The sequence below is a fragment of the Rhagoletis zephyria genome, unplaced genomic scaffold (assembly GCF_001687245.7).
Source record: "Rhagoletis zephyria isolate East Lansing unplaced genomic scaffold, Rhagoletis_zephyria_1.1 Rzeph_scaffold_10133, whole genome shotgun sequence".
Taxonomy (NCBI): domain Eukaryota; kingdom Metazoa; phylum Arthropoda; class Insecta; order Diptera; family Tephritidae; genus Rhagoletis; species Rhagoletis zephyria.
In genome coordinates, this window is record NW_016167211.1 from 1 (window position 1) to 16,373 (window position 16,373).

Below are 16,373 nucleotides of genomic sequence, written 5' to 3' on the forward strand. Positions count from 1 at the left end.
GTTGTAATATTACGTCCGCCGAAGAAAAATAAATTTGTATGTGGTGCGTATTCTGTATACTGTTTATTCTGTGGTTGTATGTAAGTTGTTGGAACAATAGTAGCAGATTTACATATCAATAGATTATCCTCATTTTTAAGCTAAACTCACTAATCTGTAATTAGAAAAAGAGATTAGCCATACAAAATTTGTCCCTAGTTAATCTGTAATTATGTGTAAAATAATCTCAGATTAGACCGATAACTTTTCAGTAGTTTTATCGATTATTTTTTCGAAGAGGAGGAGAAATGTCAAATGTAAAAGTAAACAATAATGAACGCTGGCAAAGAAAAGAGGTTTGTAAAGGTATTTTCTAATAAAATATTAAGTTAAAATTTATCGATTTGTTTTTGTTTTTTTTTATCAACGTTTCAGTTAAAGCTCGGTGGAAATAGGCTAATAGGCTTCCAAGAATTGTTACAACGATTAAATAAATCTATCAAAATCATCTCCCGTTCATTCGAAATTTGGTTCACCGCTTTTTTACTATGTACATTAGGGCAAATCGCCCTCCATGAAAAAATTGGCACTGTTTTTCATCAATTTTTTCAAGGACTTATTCCAAAAAAATTTCGAAAAAAACTTAAGATTTACATAAGCTGGACCGATTTTAAAATACCTTCGTAAATCTCATTATTTTGATTCCGTTGATAAAATTTCTAAGCCTTTTTAAGCTTAACCCTTAATCTAAGACGATTTTTCGAAAGAATATTTTTAGAAGCTGGTTTTATTTGTATAAAATCACGATTTTCTTAATAGTCTTCCGAAATATTTAGGCGGACGCCTTAGATATAAAAAAATGTATAATTTCGTTGGAAAAACAGTACCTATCTATTCTGTATGGAGAGTGATGCACCCTAATGTACAAACATAAGAAAATATGTAATATCACTTTAATTTGTCTCAATATTGTGAAAATTAAAAATGCATTCAATGTTAATTTATCGTAAATAAGGTATTGTAAAGTGAATTATCAATTTCCCCTATATCCTTATCAGAATTCAAGAGTAGCTTTTGTGTGCATAAACATACATGCATACATACCATGTAAGGTAACCGTGCACAAAAGCAATCAATACAAAAATTAATTTGCATACTCAAACATCAAGTCAATTCAGTGCAAGAATAAAAGCGAATTTCTGCATTGACACGCCCGCATCGATGGCAAACACCAATCGGCGTTTGATATGTGTCACTGTCACATTTTCCGTACACTTATTTGCATTTACATACATACATATGTACATCCATAAACAAAAATTCACTTACATTCCCATGTCCCACATTGCAGGCAAGGCGATGATGGCAGCGTCGGCCCGGTGGGTCCTGTCGGCCCCGTTGGCCCCGTCGGTGATGCGCGTATGCACGAGGCCATGTCACACACCTGCCTCAGTTCGTCGGCGGAATATGAATTGGCGCTTATCCTCAAAGAGCTGCGATGGATAACAGATCAGGTGAGCCGTTACAAATCGACAACAATCTTCCAGGCTTAAAGACACCTTGGCGCTTGTTGATGCAATGTGTCTGTGTGTGTGTGTGTAGCACCCGCGTGCAACGGTATATCAAAAATTGTCAATAGTCTCAAAGCGGCAAGCAGTAGGCAACTAGCAAACAAGCAAACAAACAACAACACTTACAATCGATAGCAATTTTCCATTGACAGTCTATTGTTTTCGATTTTAATGATGTCATTCATAGGAATTAGGTTTGACGGCGCTTAGATGGTGATTTTGCATTGGCATGCGGGCGTCAAGGCATCCCCCCACTCGATTGAAAAGCGTACTTTTTGCAAATAGCTTTTTGTATATATGAATGTATGAATATTCACACATATATATGTATGTACGTATGGGTGTAACGGATCGAAGATGTCGCGCTTTGTTTGCTTTATCGCTGTGTCAAATCATGAATATTTCAGTTATTTCATTGCATCACTTTGAAGATATAATCCAGTTCGATGCGAAACAATGATTCTGTGAAAAGTCTCAACACCAGTCACTAACGAATAAAGACGTATCTTGCTCTTATAGGGCATTTCTGCTAATTTGATGAAAGCACTTAAATCGCGATTGAATTATTTTTCAATGTAGAGATTCAAATTAGACGTATGTACATTTTTTTAAGTGCGGAAATTCTCTATACAAAAATTATTAAGCATGAAATTCTGCTCTATTTGTTAACGAAGATTAAGAAATCATCCTGTTAATAATGAGCGCGATTTAGGTTTTTTTTTTCTAAATTTTAAAAATTTTACCATTAAGAAAAATGTGTAAATCGATCTTTGACATAGTTTTTGACTTCAGAAATCTGGAACAAAAAAGGTTTAACCCTTTAATTCTCTATGTTTGATCCCTTTTGGAAAAGTTCATTAAAGCGGCATTTACAGGGTTAAAATGTTATACAAAAATATTAAGCGAAGAATTTTGCTGCGAGTCACCGAATGAACAAAATTCGAATAATTCAGTGTGAGATTGTTATCTGTAGTTCTCAGCAGTGTTCGGACCACCACTGAAACTCGACTCAGGAGCAAATCACTCCAAAAATCCATACGCTTCTGTAGAATATATTAACCCTCGAACCACCATTTTTAATAAGCTTTTCAAATAAAGGACAATAGCCTCATAATTGCAGGAGTTAAGGAGTTAAAATTTTTACCAAATAATTATTCACTAAAGTTTACTTTATTTTTCGAAAGACCAGATTTAAACGTCACTCAAAAGTCAAAAGAGAAGCATGATAATTTTTTTACCCTAAACTAGAAGGATGAAATTCGAGGTTGTGGTAATATGCATATTAGTGCTTAAAATATATTTTTTTCCCAAAAATAACTATTTTCGTCCTTTGTGTACCAGAAAACTGTATCTTTTTCAATACCACGAACATTTTTTAAATAACTTTTTTAATGAATCACATCACTGAAATTTCAGAGTCCTTTAAAAAAAAATCTGCAAAACAGAGAGAAAAAACTACATATTCAGTTTTACTATATTTATTTAGCATTGATTTTTTCGTATTTTGAACTTTTGTTTTGTTTTTGTTGTACAGTGTTATATTATAAACAAAAATCTTTTAAAAGTGTAATTTTTTAATCTCGTATATAGACACCTAGTGAAATTTTTGGCTTAAAATGTTTGTAGAACAGTTTAACCCTCTACCTGCAAATTTTAATGGACATACAATGAGTTTCTTCAAAATAAGGTTAAAAGTGTCCGTTACGGTAGGAGAACAGGGCAGAACACTTGTAGACCGAAACAAAAATCGCTTGCTAAATTTTTATATAAATTCTGAATTTAAGAATTGCTTATGTCAAGACAAAAAAATTGATGTTCCGCATTGCATTCAATAAAATAACACGAATTTTCAAGTTAGACAAAACATTATACAGTCAGCGAAAGGCGTTATAAATAGCGGTTGCTAAATATGAATTTATATGAATTTTATATAGTAAAAAGAAAAACAAATTAAATAAACTATTCACCTCTGATATGTATTTTTTATACAATTAAAATTGAGAAGGTAAGACTTAAATGTAAAACTAAATTTGAACAAAACATGAAAAGCTCTGAACAATTTCGGAGTATCTCGAAAAAAAAAAACCCCGAAGAAAATCCGCAAAAAATTCAATAGTTTCCACTCATTAACAGTATAAAAAATTATCGGTTATTTATTTTGTGTACAAGAAAACAGTATCCACACTGACTTCTTTTTATTGTATTTCTAGTTGAAGAAAGAGGATGAAACGGGCGACGTAACGAGAGATTGGAAATTTGCGGCGATGGTAGTCGATCGCTTGTGCCTTATAATTTTCACGCTTTTTACAATAATTGCAACTTTGGCTGTACTCTTCTCCGCACCACATTTCATTGTAAGTACTCGAAAGGAAAAAAAAATTAATATATGTGCGTTTATATCATTTAAACACTTGTACATACAGTGACTCAAATCCGCGAAAGGAAAATCAGTTAGGGCTTTTCTATATTAGGGTAACGTAAAACTCGGAAAAATTTTGAAAAATTCAATAAAATTTTCATTAAAATTTCGAGCTTTTTAAACTGAATTTTTTGACAAATTTTTGAGTGTGCAGCTGTATACCCCATAAAATTTTAGTAATAAAGTGTATGTTTGCAGCTTTTCGTGCAAAAGTGTAGTTTATTAAAACTTTTTTATTTTATTTTTTTTTTTTGCAAACGGGGTTAGGGTACGTACACACCACATAGAAAGCGGTGCCGAAGCGAGCAAGCAATGCGCAGAGAAGCGAGACTACGGATGTTCACACTCAACGAGGTGCAGCGAAGCTTCTTATTTGGAACCGACAGCAAAGATACCAAAAAATTTCACTTCAATGAAAAGCGGGGCTAAAACATTTATAGGAAAATGAATGAAATTGTATGGGTTATAAAACTGCATACCCAAAAATTTCCATATCAAAAATTTCGAAATTTTGTTGAAAATTTTTTGAATTTTTTCAACTTCTATTTTAAGTTCGAAACTTTTATTTACGTGGTTTTGGTTATACTTGTAACATGAACAAATTTTTATGAAAAATTCAAAAAAAAAAATGACTCGAAAAACTTTGTGAATATTTAAACAAAAATTAACATGTTAACGGTTGTTGGAGTCCTTGTATGTATGTATGTGCATTAGACCGCATCACCTTACAAGCAAACAAAAAAAAATTCGTAGTACACCCCTGAACCTAAAGTAGTATTTTTGAAAGGCAAATTCAAAAAAAAAAAACCTTATTTGGTGCCACCTAAGTACATTCGTCAAAAAAAATATTAAATAGTTCTACTGGAATAATCAAAAAAAATCCTTAGCAAAATGTATATGATTTTTGGTGAGCTTTAATTTATTGGCATTAAGGTGGTACGTTGGGGTGGCAAGAACTGAGATCCAGTGGGTAAGTACTAAAACGCGGTACTTCAGATCAATGAACTTTGACACTAAACAAATGTTCTCCTCGAGACAAAAACATCGACTGCAAAATACTTTACGCTCAGGGGTGTATGACGAACTTTTTTTCTGATTCGGTCTAATGTGCACACGCCACATTAAATCCATATATGCCTTTACAAAATATCAAAATTCATTTACCCTATTTCTTTAACAGTTCCCATAATTGATGTCAGCATTGCGGCAGCTTTTAAAAATCTGGACTCTACACAACAACAAATGTTTCAGACGCCAAATGAGAAAGTTTCACTTTTTTTTTTTAAGAAAAGCTTTGTTATATATATTTTTTTTTTGTCTAAATGCTAAAGAAAAACACTAGTTCGGCTTATATACTTTTAAAAAAATCTGCAACGCATGTATGTATGTACGTTAAGATACAAAAAAAACAACAAAATGTGCCTCAGTCAACGAACGAACAAGTGTAATTTTATGCCAGAAATTGCAAAAAAAAAAACAATTAATTTTTACACAATAGAAAACGCAATAAAATGGAAAATATGTAGGCAAATTCGCGCACATATTTACGTAAACTACAAATTAAGGTCATTTGATTTTAAAATTAGTGAAATTCATGTAAAAAATACTTTTGTTCCATTTCGCCGTATGCTGCATAGTTTGTTGTATGAATTCAATATGGTTAAGATAAAATGCAATAAAAAAGTGAAATATATTTCGCTGTGATAAGACAAACTTTCGATGAAGAAGAAATTCATTTCAAAGGTAATTGTCAAAATGTTAGACATGCATACTTGCAAAATTTCAAAGCGCCAATTTTTTGTTTAGGATTTCTGATCAGCGTGGAACAAATTTAAAATCGATTTGATGAAAATTATTTGGTAATGAGCGAATTTGTTTAATGGTTTGTGACTATCTTGATAATATTAAAGGGCATTGTTATAGGTACCACAGAAACTATAGGGCTCTCAGAAGTCGATCTGCTACGAAGATAAGATGGACATTCCACCTGCGGCTAAAAGCATTCTGCGATTCGGGCGTTTAACACGCTACGAGCAACTTGCTACGGTCACACCACCCTCCTCTCCATAGCCCAACTTCGCTCTGGCTATTGCAGCGGCCTAAATTCATACCTGAGTGACCAACCAGTGTTCGGCATGCGTAGTGTCACCACTTAACTCACAGCACCTCTTCGCATGCCCCCCAAAACCCCACCCAGATGGATGAGTCGACTCGAGTGGGGTTTGGTAGCCGCTACAACAACAACAACAGAATGAGTGTTGAGTACAGTAGCTGGAAGTTAAATATTTTTCTAAACGCTGACGAAATCCTTATTTTCACGGATGGCTCCAAAGTGGCGTCTTCCCTTGAGAACTACCTGTAGAGGGTCGTCCTAAACACTCTCAGATCACTGCTGCGTATTCCAGGCTGAGATATATGTAATTGACAAATCGGCAAAGCTGGTAAGCATGATTTACCTAGCTACCTCTAAACTTGCCTTCGTTGTTAACAGTCAAGCTCTCATCAAAACCTTGGGGTCGGCAACGACTAATTCGGTATGCGTTAAAGAATGTCGAATATGCCTACAAGCTCTTTAACAACAACAAAATAATCATTCCGAGAAATGAGTAAGCGGACGAGTATGCTAGAAAGAGATCTGAAATAGTATTAGGTGAAGCGGTCCAGATCATTAAACTTCCCCTGCGATTCCTGTCTTCCGGAAGTGACCATGGCAGGGATGTTAATCCGTTTTCCGGGTTCCCAGAATTAGTCTCGGGATTTAGATATTCCTTACTTTTCAACAACTTAAATCAAAAAAAATGCTTCCATATTGTTTGAGAAGCTCTCCTGCCATAAAATAAATAATAAATAAATGGGTTTGAAACCAACTTTCTTTATTTAAAGTGGCATTTTTATTTTTTCTCTCTGACCTTGTAATTTCAAAGATATGACTGATTTCAAAAATTATTTAAAAAATTCAATGCAATGTAGAATAAAAATATGGGTACCAAATGAAGGCGGAAATTTCTTTAGAATTAAAAAAAAAAATAAAAAATTTTGGATTCAAAAGGACGAATAGGTAATTTTTTTAGCTGATAAAGTTAGAAGGACGACATTCGAGGATATTATCGAGTTTATATAAGTCCTTAACGTATAATTTTGCCAAAAATAAATATTGCGAAATTTCAAGGATAAATTTTTAAAAGGACATTTTCAATAACGAACCAGTATTTATGCACCAAACATTATTTGCCAAGAGTCCCGGGATTTTCGGGACCTAACATTCCTACTGCACACCTACGCAGTACGGAGTTTGCTAACGCTCTCAAAGCCAAACGCTATGCTTCGCACAGTAAGACATTTCCTTTCTTGGGGACCACTCGAATTTTTAGTACTGCGAAGACTGCTGTCGCCTTGCTATAGTAGTTATGTATGTTATGTCCAAGATTTGTCGTCCCCGCCAAAAATCAAATTTCTTTGGTCCCTTGGAATCCTACATTCTTTATTGCTCTTCCCTATTTGCACTAGCAGTACAACAAATCAATATTGCTAAAACAAAATTTAAATTAGTATATCACTTCACTTAACTGTAAAGAAATCCATTAACTAGATTAAATTTTTGTCAAGCCGATTTTGAATTTTTCTGCATTCATAAAATTTACGATAAACACTAATATTTTACCGAATTCATGCTGTAAGGGGCGCATACTTATTGGAGTTTTATTGACATAGAGAATGTGATAACAGAAAATCAAAGCAAAAGTAGAACATACATACATACACATATGAACATATGTATGTATGTATAAGACGATGTGAAGCTTGTTTAAGAAAACAAATAGTTTTAATAGAGTTAAACAAACGCAATAATCTAGATGAATGAGCGCTTACATAATATGATAGCTAAAATATTACACAACGTACAGCGAAACTATCTTCAAACATACTTACATACATACATACATACATACATACATAACTATGTAGTACATATAACATGCTTCAAAACTAACTATTTAGCAGAGCTATGAATTTCACTGACATAAAAAATTAATAGCATAATAAAATTTGTATAATAAAAAAGCAAACACAAAAAAAAAAAAAACCAAAAGAGAATATGTGAAGTGAAACGATAACAACATCTAAAAAATATTCTATTAACTTTCCCGAAATTTTCACGACTCTTACTCAAGCCGAACACAAGTTGATATCTATCGTGTGAACAAAATGAAAATACTCGATAAAAACAAAATACATACATACATACATACATAGATACACATGTACTTAATATCGAAAAAGTATAAAGTTAACTATTTTATAAAGTAGCCAAAAAGTATAGAAAATGCAGGTATTACTTACAAACAAACACACACACACACATATACCTACGTACTTACATACATATAAATAAAAGTAATACTCTACATTCTTACATACATAGGCAACATAAGCATGAAACCGTACGAATAATCGGCAAAAAAAAATTAAACTCGAAAAAAAATATTTGAAAAAAAAAAGTTTTTTCAAATCATAGTTATAAAAACTTATGATTATGATTGATACATTGAATTAGCTGTAAGTCGTTGAATTACATGCGTAGCCAATTGTAAATTACAAATGTTTTGATGCAATTTAAACAGCAAAAAGTTAACAAAATTCGTGCGTAGTTATATAGAATGTAAAACTATTAAATAAGTATTTCAAATACATTAACATATAGTGAGCAAAATTAAATTAAATAAAAAAATATTAAATAATTTATTATAAACTAGTCTAGGTTGAGTTAAATATAAGAGAGATCAGCGGCACATTTGAAGCTAATCGGTATAATGCTTATATGTACATATATATGCTGAAAATATAAAAAAAAAACTGTGAAAAAACGTGATCAGCAAATTTACAAGATTCTTTAATAAAATTGTATTTTTTTGTGCTGTTTTTTTTTTTTCTTTTTACTTGAAGATTTAATAGTGCGTTTCCACGAGCAACAAATCGCAGCTGAAATTGTGATACGTTTCTAAATTGGCTCATAGAAAGATCTGTGCGCTGAAATTGTTTACAAGTTGCAATTTCGAATGGAAGTTCAAACTGCGATTAGACGTGGCAATGAAAGCGCTTTTCCCCCGCAGTTTGCTATCAAAAACCGAAAGCGAAATTCTTTTCGCAGATTTGCAGTAATCACTTTCGGAAATAAAAGTTGCAGGGTGTAACTGCAATTGAAAGAAGGCAAATCTCTTTCGAGAAATCATTTCAACTTTCGCTTTCGTGCTGCAGTAGCAATTTTGATTTCTGCTGAAGGTATTGTCAAACCAGCCGAGTGTTGCCGTATGAGACGGGAATTTTAATTCATTTATTCTTCTAAAATGAAGTATTTAAATATTAATTCGCAGACATTTTGAGGCCATTTTATCATTTTTAGTACATTTTTCAGCGTTCCAAAGTCACTTTGCACGCGAAGCGTAAATGCTCCAGCAATCATTTTTAAAAATTCTTGAGTCGGAAAGACCTTTCAAACCATCGGTTCTTGTTGCGTGTAACAGCTACTTTATAATCGGAACTGCGCAATTTGGGGTATGTGGAAACGTTGTTTAACCATGAGGTTACACGATCGAGAACTTGTTTTCAAGTTTATCAAACACACACTTCATGTCAAAATTCATTAGAATTGACACATCAGCTGTTTGACTTGCCAAGTTGCCACACGACTAGAAAGGAAAAATTCATATCGATTCAGTGTGAGTGTGTATTACAACTTGAGAGCAGGTTCTTGATCGTGTAACATTAACAAGTTTAGCACTTTTTTTGGAAATAAAACTTTGAATGTTTCGAAAGTCTCGGTTAAGTTGACGCTATTTTTAAGAGCTTTATCCTACGACTTCTCATTACTATTAAGCACTTTTTAAAACTATTTTTTATAACCTACACTTGAAATGAATATCAATCGCTTATAGTTTATACTCAAAGCATAAATTATTTTACACAAAAGAAAAAATATAAAAAGTGTTCATACACCCTATGAATTGGTACATACATATGTACATAATAACGTTTTGCTCAAATTGGAGGCTTTATGAATTTATAACATGACTCATATGATTTGCATGGTAAAATCGCTAAAAACTCGTTTAGCCTTAATAAAGTTCATGGCATACGACGATTCATTGAAATGGCAAAAATTCTTCTCATTTAAGGCCCAGTGGAAATCCAGTATTAGAATAAGAAAACGCTGTTGTAAATAGGCGAGGCTATTTTAGGGGCACGATCTAAAGAGTATTTGTAGTCGGTTTTAAGGTTTTCGTATTCAGAGCTCCCATACATATCTACATACTATTTCAGCAAATTTTAGCTGCATTCTTTTGTAACTGAGTGACAATACATTCGAATTTATAAGGAAATATCCAAGTTGTAATTCCCGAGAACGTCGAAAAATCGAAGAATCCGTTTCTCGAACAATTTTATGGACTTTAAAGGCTTCTTGGAGCGCGAAAAGTCAGAATACATACTTTTATAGTAGGTTTTCATAATTTAAACAAAGAACACTTTTGATTTGGGAGCTAACCTCGACACCTGTCAAATTGCAACCCAAAGATTTCGAAATATGTAACAAAATGGCATGCAAAAATGGATTTGGTCTCAAAAAAGTCGCAAAACAAAAAAGAATTAAAGAATTGTGAAATTTAAAAAATTTTTAATACAAAAACTTGTATGAATTTTACCTTTTTTATACACTGGTCTTAAAAGATCTCGAAATTTTCAAGGGTTTTTTTTTTTGCATGAGTCTTTGAACTTTGAAAAAAAATTTCTTACAAACTCTAAATTTAAAAATTTTTTAACAAAACGAAAAATTGCTTCAAGGTTCAAAAACTTATGTCTTGAAGTTTTCAGCATCTCTTAAGTTCAGTTACAGGTATTGTATAAAAAAATTTACCCAAAAATATTTATAAGTTTTCGATTTCATTTTCAAAATTCTGTAATTTTTTTATAGCTCTAAAAATCAGCTTTAAAAGAAAACAGATCCATATTTGTAATTATAATAGTTTTTGAGATGTACAAAAAATAAACTTAATCGGTTTTGGGAGTTTATTGTGGAGATTTGGTACAATGTATTTTATTGAAATTATTTCCAATCGCTAGCTGTAAATTTTTCGCAGTTCTCTTGCAAAGTAGCGATTCCGCGCTAATAAGTCAGCTGGTGCAAGGTCTGAGCTATAAGGCGATAAAGGGTTAAGGCTTCACATCCGGTACCATCGAGAAAAGGCTCATACCATTCCGGCCATTTTTTCGCAATCGTTCGCTTCAAACGCATAATTTTCTCTGTCTGTCGAGAGCCCTATCAATCGTCTGACCACTTTTCAGAAGCTCATGATACCTTGCTGCCATGGATATTTGGCTTTGACGACGATTGCCCGTGTTCGCCTTCCGGCGTTTAAGGATCGGGTATTTTTTTAAAGTTCTTTTGTGAGTACTGCGTACTTTGGAGTACTCAGTATCGATATTTAAAGAAATCGGGTATCGTCTATGTTTTTGAGAATCGCGTTCTAGTTATTACACTAGTCATGCACTGAGTTTTTTTTATTGCTGTAAGTCTCCAATTTGACAGCAGCGCTATGCAGCATAAACCTTGTGCATTTGAATTGAAAAACAAACGATAAACAATAAATTTTCTAGTCATTGAGTCTTAGCATAGTTATAGGCGCAACAAAATAGCATTATACTCACGCCTACATACATATATAATCGCATAGACATACGTACAATATATACATACATACATATATATGTGCAGGCATACGTACAGATATAATACTACATACCTATAAGCAATTTGAATAATGATTTGTGTCACATTGACATGCCTTTGTATCAATCGAGCAACAAATAGCCATTACCTAGCAAATATGCAATTACGCAAACATACATACAAGTATGTACATATGCATGTACATATGTACACAGTTATAGTAGGAAATCATCAAATGTAAATACAAAACTCAAAAATTAAGTATATTGTACATATGTAAGTATGTATAAGACGAAGTCAATAAATTAATTTAATTTTGTTATCCAACTACATAGGTAATTACAGTATGAATGCCCTGACACGTGCGTGTATTTGTAGATAAATAAATTAAAAAAAAAAAACGGTTTTGGTTAAAGCGAAGCACTTGCGTATATTTATACATACTTTAGGTTAGATGAGTACCAATTATTTTTATTACAACGGAATTAAAAAGTAATGCAATTAGGTAGTAAGCCGGAATGACGGAAAAACAAACCTCGAATCACGTTTAAATGTCCAACAAATTTTAATAGCATCTTTTTCTCCCACAGCCTAGTAGTATATTACATAAAATACATATATAGTATATACATATATACATACATACATACATTTGTATGTATAGATTACACTGGTTCAAAAAAATTTACTTATTTTAAATCGCTTGTGAAATATTTTCGGGACAGTGAAAAAAGACACTCATCGAGAATTTATATTTTCAATTTAAATAACACAGAAACATTTTTTTTTTTTAATTTTGAAATTTTATAACTCGTTTTTAAATCAACGAGCGATATTTGTACATACGTATATATTTTTGAAGGAAATTGAAGGCTGCAAAAAAGTTTCTTATGAATTTTCCAAAAATTCACTCCAGTAGTAATTCCAAGGTTAAAGTCGAACATATTATAAGTTTAACGTTTTCCATTCAATTTTCGGCAAAATGTTAAAATTTATCACTGAATAAAAAACTATAAAATTTTCAGGAAAAACTATGATATTTCCCGAAGTATATATTTTGCCGAAAATTAAAAAAAAAAAAACTTTAATGTAATTCATGATATCCTTTTGACAGATTTCTTTTTTTCACTATGCCGGAAATATTTCAAAAGGAATTTTGAAAACAAAGTCGATTCTTTTGAACCACTCTAATATAAAAATTTATATACATACATACATATGCATTGCTACAGAAAGACACACTCACGATTAGTATTTAAACAAAACGCTAATTAAGATTGTGCTCGTTTATGTACATATACATACATAAGTGCAAATAAATATGAAAATTTGAAAGCGAGAAAACAATGGTCTTCCTTAAAATTAAATTGTAATATAGAGCAAAAAATAATAAGAGCATTATATGCAATCAACGTGTGTGGTGCACATACATACATACATATATGTATATGTATGTAAAACACAAAATACATACATATATGCATTCTCAATTGAATTGTGCGCATATAAATTATAAATAGTAAATGATAAAAAAATAAACAACAAACAATAAATAATAAATGATAAACAGCAAATAGTGACTAATGAATTTAATCCAATTTTATTTCGAACTTAAATAATAACATTAAAAACAGTTAATAGTATAAGAAAAATCACGCTTGCATGCACTTAGATAAGTGTAATAATTCATCGATGTGCTTCAACTGGAAACACACATTGGAGCAGACACATTTTTTCCGCATTTATAACTTTTTAATCCTGTATTCCGTACTTTTTTACAAACAACTGAAACAGACGCGTTTTTAGTAAAAAAAAAAAACACAAAAAGATATTTTTCTTCATTCAATTTTTTGGGCCATTTCCACCAGAAGCATATGTAATTAAGTTTTCAAAGTTTCCAACGGCTAGAGTTAACTCCACTATGGGGTAATCACATTGGTTAATTTTTATGGGTAATCGTTTTTTAGAGGAATTAAACTTTAAATAAATAAGTGAAGTCAAGTCCTTCTCCATCTGATTTTTTCATCGCAGAGGAGACGTTCCTCTCCCTCTGTTATAGAGCTGGAGTGGTACTCTATTCGTATAACATGGCCAGCGCACAGTGGTGCAAAGCTGAATTTACTCTTCAAAAAGTTCAACAGCCGGACGGATTTTTGACGGGCTTCATTATCTTTTAACTGAAAGGTACTCTTAATTAAATTCTCTAAATTCTTAAATTTAAAAATTTATTTTGTTTTTATAGTTTTTTTTTTTAATAAAGTTGAAAGAGCACACTTTGCTACAGAAACATCGTTTGCTTGACTCCAAGGTGTTAATTGTTAAATGTCCTATATTTTTTGTAAATATAAATTTTTTTTAAGAAAATTTTTCGAAGGTCATTTTCCTATATATTTTTTACAATATATTTAAGTCGAAAGATTTTCCATTTTTGCAAAAAAAAAAAAAACAAAAAACCTTTCTCAAATCTTTGTAAATATCTCGAAAACTTGCAATTTTAATGAAAAAATATTTACTAACAAAATATGGCAAATTCAGTTGCCTTTCATTTGGTACGGTATACCACTTGCATTAATCGGTTGACGAATTTCCCAGATATAAGAAAATAAATGAATTAAAAAAAAGTACAAGTGTGCAACCGCTAAAGCCGAGTGGTGAGAGCTGCGTCCTCCAATTCGATAAACAACATTAAGTTTTTTTATTTTAATTGTCATTTTTAGTTTTTAGTTTTTTTTCATAGATTTTAGTTTACTATGTTTTATTTTTTTCTTATTATTATTTCAAGTTAAACTATTTTTTTAGTTTAGTTTTTTTTTTTTAAGTCCACAGCAACTATAATTAAATTAATGTATCCAAAATTATTTTTTTTTTATTCTAATTTTAATTTTTAGTTTTTTATTTACTTTTATATAGAGGTTAATTTACTTTGTTTTATTTTATTTTATTTCTTATTAATATTTCAAGTTGATTAAGTTTTGTTGAGTTAATTTTTTTTTTAATTCAATTCAGTGTGCAATTTCGATCAACCCAAATGTTCCGTTAACTTTGCCGTTTGTCTATGCTACACCGCCGTACATAATCGCATTAATTTGCACTTTTAGAAAAAGCACGTACAAGTTTCGAAAGAACAAAGCTTTTGTGCATATTTTTCGTCCGTTGATTTTTATAAACATACAAAATTTTTACATATTTTATTTATTTATATATACATTTTTTATAGTTTTCAATTCACACACATCAAAGTGTCGCGTTAGGTCTACAAAATAAAAATGTGTAAATAAAAAAATTTATATATAAATAAATGAAATTTATATATATATACATACATGTAGACCTAACGAGGCTCTTTGATGCGTGTGCATTGAAAACTATAAAAAAAAGAGAAAAAGCTCAAAAAGGCACAAAAGAAGTCATCTTGAAATTTGCTTTGATCTACGCCCACACCTACGTAAGTGCACACATACATACATATATATGCGCCCCATAAAAAAAAAAACATTTACCGCATCAACGACAATCGTTTGGTTGATATATAAAAAGGTTTCTAAATTGTTTTTTGGTTTCGATACTACTTCCCCCTTTTATAAACAATTTTTTTTTTTGTTTGTAGAGTTACTAAGAATAAAATCTCTGCCAGGCTAAACTACGAATTTCACTTTTTTTTTAGAGAAAACTTTTAACAAAAAAAAATAATACAAAAAGATAAGAACCTCAACTAAATTCGGTTTCTCCTTCAAACACATCCTGGCGACTGCGGTAATTATGTAATTACATATTGTCAAACAGCGTAGGCCGGTGCATTCATAAAACATACATACATATGCATGTATGTATGTATACGTATCAATAATTATGTAATTAAGTAAAAAAAATTTTTAATAAAATAACTAAAATATAAACACACACCTCTCGCTATGCCTCTAAGTGCTCACTCACACATAATACATACATACATACATATTTTTTCAACTCTTTTAAATGCTTGTTTGCCAATGCAAATAATATCTTTTTGAACTTATTTATGTCATATGTATGTATGTCCTTATGTACTTTGCATTAAATGCGTTAAAATCAAATGTGAATAGATTCCTATGTAAATTAGTTTTCTTTTTTATAAAATAAGCACGTGACATATACACATGTACATACATATTTTTGGAACAATAAAAAGACAACACAATAAATAAATATAATTACTAATAGTAAGTATATACATACATACATACATACATACATAGTTTTGTAGTTATAGCCAATGCAACAAATGCGTTAACACAAAAATGCACAATGAATTAAAAAAGCCAACAAAAGTCAACTAAACAATAAAACAATGAATGATAAATGATAAATAAACCGCATACATACATACATATGATTGTATCTGTGTAGGTTTATTTGAAAACAAACCACTAAACAACAACAGCAAAATTGTGTAAAGCAGATATCTAAATTAAATATGTAAGCGCAAATTTTAAACAAAGACCTAATGCGAAAAAAATAACTAATTAAAAAACTAAAAAGAAAAAAGAGAAAAAAAAACATTTAACTAAAGCCGTAAAATATAAAAACTGTTAAAAACGCTGCAAATTGAAATCCAAAACACACGCATACATACATACAAACAAGCGGTCAAACTGTTCACTTAATTACGACTGTAAGATAGACCAGGCCGCAAAAAAAAAAT

General features: G+C 31.2%; 1 protein-coding gene across 1 annotated transcript; it reads left to right on the forward strand.

The window, feature by feature from the left end:
* The first annotated feature begins 1,325 nt into the window (after positions 1-1,325).
* LOC108376254 (CHRNA7-FAM7A fusion protein-like) lies at positions 1,326-5,330 on the forward strand. Its single transcript, XM_017632450.1, has 3 exons — positions 1,326-1,493; positions 3,761-3,904; positions 5,150-5,330. Exons 1-3 carry the CDS (start codon positions 1,401-1,403, stop codon positions 5,156-5,158), a joined length of 246 nt encoding a protein of 81 aa, XP_017487939.1. The 5' UTR covers positions 1,326-1,400; the 3' UTR covers positions 5,159-5,330.
* The last annotated feature ends 11,043 nt before the right edge of the window (positions 5,331-16,373 follow it).